We start from the raw sequence: 10,615 nt of genomic DNA on the forward strand, positions 1-10,615 counted from the left end.
TACTTTCAAAGTCTTAGCTAGCAGTCATCACCATGAATCAAGTCGACAATATACTGGCAAATCCTTTTTAATCCTTGTCATATGAAGAGAAATAGTGAAGATAAATTATAGATAAAACGTATCGGTGCTCATCAGCCATTGGACATAAACATTACACAACGAGTGATTTGGAAGGAACCGGTGACAGTGGCTAACTGCAAGCATTGCAACTGGGAAGTCGGGAATAAACGAGCTCAGACTAGGAAAATACATTTGAACGGTCATCCAACTCGGCATTGTAAATCTTTCTCTGATGACAAAATTTGCCCATGAAGGACGGCCGCGCCACCTTCCTGTTCAAGTGAGCACATCACAACAAGGTGAGTCCAAAAAAGTCTTATATGCTGCTGCATAAATTATGTAATATGCTAGGGAGATATGTATACTGTAGCTAAGAAAGTAATACTAAGTGTATGTTGTGTAATAAGATGTTAGTAGCCCATATGCCTCACCCTAATAATTTGATCTATTTTCACCTCTTAATTTCGCCTATCATTACTGTTCTGACTCGGCGGTGCACATATAGCTGTTTTTGAGAAATGTCATCATCTAATATTAAGAGCTTTCAATGTCTGCTTATATGGCCCCTTTATTTATCCTACGGTTCTGACTTGGTGTACAGGGAAAATACTGTAAGAGCAGCCCATGTTCTGAATTATGTCACTGTACAATTTAAAAGTGCTGAACACTATATTGACTAAGTCTGTCTTAGCTCGCTCATTAATGTCTTAATCAAAATTACGGAATGCCTCTTATCCACTCATCGTTCTCTAATGGCATAGTTTGTAAATCTCAATTGTCAGTAGAAACTACATTTGTTTAATCAAGTCAGCTATATCAGCTATGTTTTTTTTTAAGGCAGTAAGCGAGGCTGAATTTATTGTTTTGCTGCCAGACAAGGCTCCGCTGATAGCCAGGTGTAGCAGTGGTAAGGATTCACTCCATGGTGCTGAAAAGAGAGCCCTGCTGTTGGGACAGCTTTATGTAGGCCCGGACAGTTTGTGGGCACTGCTTGTCGCCGTTATAGTGCAATTAATATATTGTTTAGTGTTGTGTTGTGTTGTTTAGTGGCTTTGCTGGCAGGCATATACATTTTTTGGGGGAGTTTGCGCCAACAAGATTTACATGCTAAAATCGCTACTGCCGTGCCCTTCGATGCTTACCCTCTCTGGCTGGCGAATTTCATAGAGGCTTTTATTTTGAAAGTTTGTTAACGCCAACAAAACCACAGAAGAAGGAAAAAAAAACGGAAAATCTATTTTATTTGTTGCGGTTCAGGAGGACAACTTGTTAGATAGCTAGCTCAATTATCTACGACCAGCACTTGCTATATTCACTAATCTGCGTTTTTGATTAAACTCGAAGAGGCTGTTTACACCATATTTCCACGGGAGAACACCTATGGTCACCGGAGAAGATGCTAGCTGTGCGCCAATTTCTACCTAACACAATGACCAACTACAGAGCTTTTCATACACAACTGTCGTCCATCATGGATGCATTGACCAAAGCGGCGGTGGCAGATATCTGCGAGCTCGTAGATGACAGCTATGCTGTTTTACAATTGGAAATCTCTCGAAGCCACAAAGAGAATGAGGCATTGAGAAGGAAACTCGAGTTGATCGAGACCATCATTGCGCGTGGGCAGAGAGGGAATATGGCAGAAACAAACCACCAAGCTAACATTGATTCCCTCAATGCCGGTATGTATGTATGTATGTATGTATGTATGTATGTGTGTGTGGCCAGCTATATCTGAAATTAACATGCCTGCAAAGCCTGAAAACTTAACCCCAAAATGTTTTTCGCAGCTAAGAGGAGTTGCCACATTATTCCAATAGGTGTCTCCATAATGACAATCTAAATACAACTGGTAAACTTGCTTTACCTTGTTCTCAGCATTTCTCCCTTCGTTATTGGTTCATCATACCAAATTATTTTAATCTGAACCATAGAAGTGATTGATAGTGAATGGTAATATGTATGTTTTTTTCCCCCACAGAAAACATTGTAAAATAACACAATGCTAAACATTGTGAAATAGTAATAATACAAGTCACGTTGCTGTAATGTATGTAAATGTAAATATGTATGTAAATCAAAAAGCCCCAACCGTTTGCATTTCATAAAAAAATGTAATTCCTGACGTCCCAGTCATCTATCCCTCTTAAGATGGAAAGAGAAGATAGTGGGGCAAAAAAGTATTTAGTCAGCCACCAATTGTGCAAGTTCTCCTACTTAAAGATGAGAGGCCTGTAATTTTCATCATAGGTACACTTCAACTATGACAGACAAAATGAGAAAGACAATTCCAGAAAATCACATTGTAGGATTTTTAAATTAATTTATTTGCAAATTATGGTGGAAAATAAACTTTGGTTTCTGACCAAATACTTATCTCAATACTTTGTTATATACCATTTGTTGGCAATGACAGAGGTCAAATGTTTTCTGTAAGTCTTCACAAGGTTTTCACACACTGTTGCTGGTATTTTGGCCCATTCCTCCATGCATATCTTCTCTAGAGCAGTGATGTTTTGGGGCTGTTGCTGGGCAACATGGACTTTCAACTCCCTCCAAAGATTTTCTATGGGGTTGAGATCTGGAGACTGGCTAGGCCACTCCAGGACCTTGAAATGCTTCTTACGAAGCCACTCCTTCGTTGTCCGGGCGGTGTGTTTGGGATCATTGTCATGCTGAAAGATCCAGCCACGTTTCATCTTCATCTTCAAATGTTTTTACCAAAAAGTTATATTTTGGTTTCATCTGACCATATGACATTCTCCCAATCTTCTTCTGGATCATCCAAATGCTCTCTAGCAAACTTCAGATGGGCCTGGCCATGTACTGGCTTAAGCAGGGGGACACGTCTGGCACTGCAGGATTTGAGTCCCTGGCAGCGTAGTGTGTTACTGATGGTAGGATTTGTTACTTTGGTCCCAGCTCTCTGCAGGTCATTCACTAGGTCCCCCCGTGTGGTTCTGGGATTTTTGCTCACCGTTCTTGTGATCATTTTGACCCCACGGGGTGAGATCTTGCCTGGAGCCCCAGATTGAGGAAGATTATCAGTGGTCTTGTATGTCTTCCATTTCCTAATAATTGCTCCCACAGTTGATGTCTTCAAACCAAGCTGCTTACCTATTGCAGATTCAGTCTTCCCAGCCTGGTGAGGTCTACAATTTTGTTTCTGGTGTCCTTTGACAGCTCTTTGGTCTTGGCCATAGTGGAGTTTGGAGTGTGACTGTTTGAGGTTGTGGACAGGTGTCTTTTATACTGATAACAAGTTCAAACAGGTGCCATTAATACAGGTAATGAGTGGAGGACAGAGGAGCCTCTTAAAGAAGTTACGGGTCTGTGAGAGTCAGAAATCTTGCTTGTTTGATCAATTAATCAACTTTTATAATTTGATAGTCAGTAATAGAGTTAATCAGTTCCTCTCTGTCCTCACCTGCAGGAGACTGTTTATCCTCTGACTTCAGATTTTTGGGCAATGTTAGGTAGCTAGCTTGCTACATACAGGGCTCCAAACTAACTTTTTTCATCACTGTCCCAGAATCGTTCTGAAGTGCAATTTAACTGTCCCAATGTATATCAATCTACTGTTGACTAACCCCATTACGCACAAATTTGCACAAACGAGGCTGCAATGAAAACTAATGGACTGTAGTGACTGTGTTAGCTTCAAAATCCGGGGTGTGAACTACGTTTCTGTTCAAGCATTGATTGACATGGTAATAACCCGATAGTATTGGAGAAGAGTTGAAAAAACGGACCCCTCTGAAGCTGTACGTTAAATTGTGATGTGTCATGACGTAACGTACAGCGCGCATAATGCGACTCATTCTGTGTTGTACAGCCTCTCCACCAGGTGTAGCGCTTCTCTCACAAATTAAAAACAAGAAAGGGACAGGGTAACGGGGATACCTAGTCAATTGTACAACTGAATGCATGCATTTTTTGCGTTGTCACTGCAAGCCATCAAGACTCAAAAGCCGCCACAGCCGCTGTTTACTTCTGAAGATAACTGTAGCGCCGCCCTAAAAACCCGATTTATAATTCGACACAAACCTTTAAGTAGATATGTAATGACACTTAATATAAACTCTTTATAGTGTTTTATTTACATTTTAGAGGTGATGAGTTGGACAGATTGGGTGAAAAAAGCTGTTTCCCCACACGGCTGATCTCCCCCTTTCACTATCACGCAGTAGGTATCGCTTCCCCACCTGCCATTTTTAAAAAGACGCTCATTGCCTCCTTCAATCATGCAAAGACGGGCAGCATGAAGGTCTCGTCTTGGATTTTGCTGGAAAGGGGAGAAATTGTGCTTTACAATGGTATTCATATTATGTTTTTAGGGCACTAAAATAAGGTAAATTGTACGTTACAGCGCAATGTACAAAAGTGCATTAGTTAACTACAATACCCTATAATGACAAAGATAAAACAGGTCATTAGACATTTATGCAAATGTATAATTTAAAAAAATTCTGAAATACCTTATGTACTTAAGTATTCAGACCCTTTGCTATCATCATGGGGGTATTGTGTATATATTGATAAGGGGGGGGACAATTTAAGACGCTTGGCATTCTCTCAACCAGCTTCATGAGGTGTAATGCATTTAAATTAACAGGTGTGCCTTGTTAAAAGTTAATTTGTGGAATTTCTTTCCTTAATGTGTTTGAGCCAATTAGTTGTGTTGCAACAAGGTAGGGGTGGTATACAGAAGATAGTCCTATTTGGTAAAAGACCAAGTCCATATTATGGCAAGAACAGCTCAAATAAATGCCATCCCATCTGGTTTGCGCTTAGTGGGACTATCATTTGTTTTTCAACGTGACAATGACCCAACACACATCCAGGCTGTGTAAGGGCTATTTGACCAATAAGGAGAGGGATGTTGCTGCATCAGGTTACCTGGCCTACATAATCACACCTCAACCCAATTGAGATGGTTTGGGATGAGTTTGACCGCAGAGTGAAGTAAAAGTGCCCAGCATATGTGGGAACTCCTTCAAGACTGTTGGAAAAGCTTTCCAGGTGAAGCTGGTTAAGAGAATGCCAAGAGGGTGCAAAGCTGTCATCAAGGCAAAGGGTGGCAACTTTGAGAAATCTCAAATGTGAAATATATTTTGATATGTTTAATACTTTTTTGGTTACTACATGATTCCATATGCTATATTTCATAGTTTTGATGTATTTACTATTATTCTACAATGTAGAGAATATTAAAAATAAAGAGAAACCTGTGCTAACACAATTTCAAAAGGGTTTTCTATTTATCAATTAGCCTTTTAAATTATAAACTTGGATTAGCTTACACAACGTGCCATTGGAACACATGTGTGATGGTTGCTGATAATGGGCCTCTGTGTGCCTATGTAGATATTCCGTTAAAAATCTTGTTTCCAGATACAATAGTCATTTACAACATTAACAATGTCTACACTGTAATTCTGATCAATTTGATGTGATCTTAATAGACAAAAAATGTGCTTTCAAAAACAACCAAACTAATATATGTGCACACCCCTTCAAATTAGTGGATTCGGCTATTTCAGCCACACCCATTGCTGACAGGTGTATAAAGTCGAGCACACAGCCATACAATCTCCATAGACAAACATCGGCAGTAGAATGGCCTTACTGAAGCGCAAAGTGACTTCCAATGTGTCACCATCATAGGATTTTAACTTTCCAACAAGTCAGTTCGTCAAATTTCTGCCCTGTTCGAGCTGCCCCAGTCAACTGTAAGTGCTGTTATTGTGAAGTAGAAACGTCTAGGAGCAACAACGGCTCAGCTGTGAAGTGGTAGGCCACACAAGTTCACAGAACGGAACTGCTGAAGCGCGTAGAGCAAAAAAATTGTGTGTCCTCGGTTGCAACTCACTACCAAGTTCCAAACTGCCTCTGGAAGCAACGTCAGCAGAACTGTTTGTTGGGAGCTTCATGAAATCGGTTTCCATGGCAGAGCAGTCACACACAAGCCTAAGATCACCATGCGCAATGCCAAGTGTCTGCTGGAGTGGTGTAAACCTCGTCGCCATTGGACTCTGGAGCACTGGAAATGCGTTCTATGGAGTGATGAATCATGCTCCATCTGGCAGTCCGGCAGACAAACCTGGGTTTGGCAGATGCCAGAAGAAAGCTACCTTCCCCAATGTATAGTGCCAACTGTAAAGTTTGGTGGAGGAGGAATAATGGTCTGGGGCTGTTTTTCATTGTTCCGGCTAGGCCCCTTAGTTCCAGTGAAGGGAAATCTTAATGCTACAGCATACATTGCATGACATTCTAGACGTTTCTGTGCTTCCAACTTTGTGCCCCCGTGCTCAGTTGGAGTGGAAGAACTTGACTGGCCTGCACAAAGTCCTGACCTCAACTCCATCGAACTGTTTTGGGATGAATTGGAACACCGACTGCGAGCCAGGCCTAATCGCCCAACATCAGTGCCCAACCTCACTAATGCTTGTGTGGCTGAATGGAAGCAAGTCCCTGCAGCAATGTTCTAACATCTAGTGAAAGCCTTCCCACAAGAGTGGAGGCTGTTATAGAAGCTAAGGGGGGACCAACTCCATATTAATGCCCATGATTTTGGAATGAGACGAGCAGGTGTCCTCAAATTTTTGGTCATGTGTGTTTGTGTTTTGATGGTCTTGTCCATCATGTGTGATTCATTGATGGCACATACTGTCTTCATTACAATATTGTAGCTTACTTAGTTATCAGGCCTACTTCTCACTTTGTCCTAGAACATTCCTCTTCATCTGGAAGGGCTGCCTGTACCAAGCAGTCAAATGAAAATCTAAGAAGAGCTGGAAAGATCACAGCTGTTCGGGAAGCCACAGAACAGTCTGAAAATAAAGAGGTAATAGAAAAAAATCTACATGAAGCTTTATTAGAGCTGGTTTATGGCTTTCTCATGTTCTGTTTTGCCATCCATGTTTTATTGATGATAAATCCTGTTGAGAGCCCAACTTAAAAAAACATCAGTGACCACTAGACCGCAGTCTAATGGTTTCCACTGCCACCATTACTTGGTGGTTCCATTACATTGAGTGTCTTGAGACATTTTCCATTAGGAAGTAATGGTCTCTACTGGTGAAATCACAATGTCTATACCAGGGGTGTCAAACTAATTTTGCCCTGCAGGCTGCAATCAGTCTACAATTTATTTTTATTTTTTTCTATTTATTTAACTAGGCAAGTCAGTTAAGAACAAATTCTTATTTTACAATGACGGCCTACACCAGCCAAACCCGGACGACGCTGGGCCAATTGTGTTCTGCCCTATGGGACTCCCAATCATGGCCGATTGTGATACCGCCTTGATTCAAACCAGGGTGTCTGTAGTGATGCTTCTAGCACTGAGATGCAGTGCCTTAGACCACTGCGCCACTTGGGAGCTCTGGAGGAACGCACTGAAAATGTGTTTATATTTCCTTCAAAATGTGCTAGTCCTCTATCCATTGTTTTCAGAATTTTCAATCCTCCCTGACCTAACATTTATTTTGGTAATTGTTAGCAAGTTGGACAGAGTGAAGAGATTATTAATATAGTTAAATTTTATTGGGTTTTAGTCATTTCAGTGTGGATTGAAACCATATGCAACCCCTGGTCTGTACAAAAATGTTATGGTATTAATGTCTTTTACCTTTTAATCATGACTTACAGTACATGGCCCCCATTTTGCTGCCTCCACAACTCATTCTGCAAACCCTGCATCTTCCTGTATTTTCAATTAAATATGCTCTCTCGCCATATCAGGTGGTTTTGCAGGTAACTGAAGAGGAGAAGATCGGACCTGACATAGTCTTAATCAAGGAGGAGAAGCTGGGTGGGGACTTGGATAGTAGTAATGACACACAGGATGTTCTGCTATTCAGTGAGAAGGGTAAGTGAAAGGTGTACACATTAATTGTTAGCCAGGTGGAATTGCATGGACGTTGCAAATTCTGTCTGTTATGTCAACTGCTTTTCTCTCCCCGATGTCAAGTGGTAAAGTGAACTTAGTTGAATCACACTCCTAACATTATCACACACAAAAGTAAGTGTAGGCCTACACAATTTCCCCCATCACTGGCAATATTGCTCCCCGCATCAATGCTGACAGTCATTTGTCGTGAGCGTTGTGGCCCAAACTGGTTCGACTGCGTCTCCCTGACAGATGTAGATGGCTGAGCTACTACAACCCAATTTTAAATGTTTTTGAGACATAGGAAAAAGCTTTATCTACATTATTATTGCTTGTGTAGGGCAATATGTACCCCCACCCTGTTGCCAGCCACATCTCCTACTTCTCCCCTTACAAAACAATGGAAACACAGGTACATTGCTGTGTTTGACATGCCTATTTGCTCCAATCTCTTCCCTAAGGTACTGCGGCGTCGTATGGTGAAGTGGATGACGGTGAAGAAGGGCCATCCAGAACAACCTCCTCCACCATAACTACGAGGGAGTGGGACAGAAGTGGAGAGGATAGTGGCCACCGATCCGAGCAGGGGAATGAGAGTTCTCAGAGGACTCCCCAGTTTTTGCGTTCTAAATTCACGGCCGGAAGATGGAACCCCCTGAGCCTTAACTACACGCTGCATGAGACACCCAGTGAGTCTGGGTCCAGTCCACCGGGAGGGAATAATGAAATGGAGACAGTGGAATCCGTTTATGATTTCCCTTCAGAAACCGACACCGTCCCCTCTACTCACCCGACAGGGAAACGGTTTCCCTTTGAACCAGACAGTAGTCCAAATTCTCTCGCTGGGAATTTCGAAATGAAAAGAGAAGTTTCCATGGTCAGCTCTCTACCCTACGACGTGGAACTGGATATGTGTTCTTCATGGAGCAACCAGGATATGCTGGGAATGGTTTCCATGCAGGACGGGAAATACCTGAAACCGGACCGCAGGGAATTGCTGCTTGACAAGGTTGCAGACTTGAGCTCTGCCCATTATCAAATGACTGCCGCCGGACTTCACGCTGCAGCCAAGTATGACAGCAGAGACAGCAAGCGTTTTATTTGCACCTTCTGCAGCAAGTGTTTTACATCGTCGCGAAATCTGGAGACACACCTACGGGTTCACACAGGAGAGAGACCATACAGCTGCACCCAGTGCGGGAAGAGGTTCACCCAGTCTGGCCATCTGAAAACGCATCAGAGCGTACACACCGGAGAGCGGCCATTTGCCTGCGAGCAGTGTGGTAAAAGGTTTGCAGGGAAACAGAATTTGAGGTTACACCAACAGAAAAACCACCCTAATCTGTGAGGTGTAAGGCTAGTTGAGAGCTCCACGAACAGTTATGCCTAACATTTTTAGAAGCATTAGACCAGAACCGTGGCACTGTTTGACATCTAAGTTTGAACATTAGTCATGAAGAAAAGGCTATTTTGTATTTTCACACTCATGATATGTTTTCATGGATGAACTCCGCAAGAATGGTGGAGGTGAAAAACGTGGTCTAACATTGCGATGCTCTAATTTCAATTTTTCTTCCATTTAATTGCCTTTGAAATGATACAATTGATAATATTTAACCCAATGAAACAAAGCTATTTGATGAGACATTATTACCACTGGAATGTATTTTGAAAATGGAACAGTCCTTCCATATAAGTTGTTACGATAATGGTCACACTTTAAATTTACCACAATTCATAAAGGCTTAATATAGCATACATAAAGTCTTAATAAGAACTATAGAGTGCATTGCCTAATGCATCATATCCTACTATGGAAATTCTCAAAAAAGCTGTGCTTTACAAAGGGCTGTAACTATATGTAACAGTATAACATTATTAGTGTACTTGCAAGAAGATGACTCATGTCAGGCCAGAACTGTAAGAGAAAATGTGTTCTCCCAGTAAACTTACATTTTTATAATACAGACAGTAGGAAAGTTTATTTAAAGGATGAGTCAGTTCAGAAGCTAGAAGATTCATTATTTGCCAACAGCTGCAATTCCCAGTTAAACGACATCACGTTTTGAAGTTCACTTTCATTGTTTTGTCTAATAACACTATCATGAATCTACAAAGACGTTTTGTGGGTCAGTAGCTAGGTTTCCATCCAATTGGCGATTTTCATGCAAAAATTATAAAATCTGCATGACACAAATGCGCGTTTTCCAACCAGTGGTCTGTTTTCACCAAACTGACTTGTTGCGTATACAAATCAGTGCCTGATGACGTAGTGCATACAATTTACTTTTCCGTTTAAGTTTTCAGGTACCGAATAAAATGTGTTCAATGTGTTTCCATTGCATTTTCAACTCTACCGATAGCTTTGTAACAAACTGTTGCATTAAATAGCAAATGTGCCTACTCTGGTCTTGACACGTGCGCTCTAGCCAACAGCTCGCAGATACAGTATGCTAGTCTACATGATGAGATTATTATGGATAAGACTGAGAATATTTATTTGTCAAACAGCAGTTTGAACAAAATACAATTTCAGCTAAACCCTAAAAGTATAGTATCTAACAAAATAACTACGTTATGCCATTCACTAACTATTTGCATATCATAGAAATGTGGATATGTTTGTGGATAAAATTATAATTTACTCAACCTCTTTAAATG

At 41.2% G+C, this 10,615-nt stretch overlaps 1 protein-coding gene across 1 annotated transcript; it reads left to right on the forward strand.

The window, feature by feature from the left end:
• The first annotated feature begins 1,171 nt into the window (after positions 1-1,171).
• Positions 1,172-10,348, forward strand: si:dkey-7l6.3 (asparagine-rich zinc finger protein AZF1). The gene is made up of 4 exons (XM_021615449.2): positions 1,172-1,742; positions 6,792-6,907; positions 7,807-7,933; positions 8,416-10,348. The coding sequence occupies exons 1-4, from the start codon at positions 1,457-1,459 to the stop codon at positions 9,300-9,302; spliced, it is 1,416 nt and encodes a 471-aa protein (XP_021471124.1). The 5' UTR covers positions 1,172-1,456; the 3' UTR covers positions 9,303-10,348.
• The last annotated feature ends 267 nt before the right edge of the window (positions 10,349-10,615 follow it).

The sequence above is a fragment of the Oncorhynchus mykiss genome, chromosome 9 (assembly GCF_013265735.2).
Source record: "Oncorhynchus mykiss isolate Arlee chromosome 9, USDA_OmykA_1.1, whole genome shotgun sequence".
NCBI classification, from domain to species: Eukaryota; Metazoa; Chordata; class Actinopteri; order Salmoniformes; family Salmonidae; genus Oncorhynchus; species Oncorhynchus mykiss.

Bases quoted from the DNA above. Each gene is read 5' to 3' on its own strand.
- si:dkey-7l6.3 (XM_021615449.2), top strand. From the start codon at position 1,457: ATGCTAGCTGTGCGCCAATTTCTACCTAACACAATGACCAACTACAGA. The intron at 1,743-6,791 runs GTATGTATGTAT...ACTTTGTCCTAG, and splicing joins CATTGATTCCCTCAATGCCG to AACATTCCTCTTCATCTGGA. The intron at 7,934-8,415 runs GTAAGTGAAAGG...CTCTTCCCTAAG, and splicing joins TCTGCTATTCAGTGAGAAGG to GTACTGCGGCGTCGTATGGT.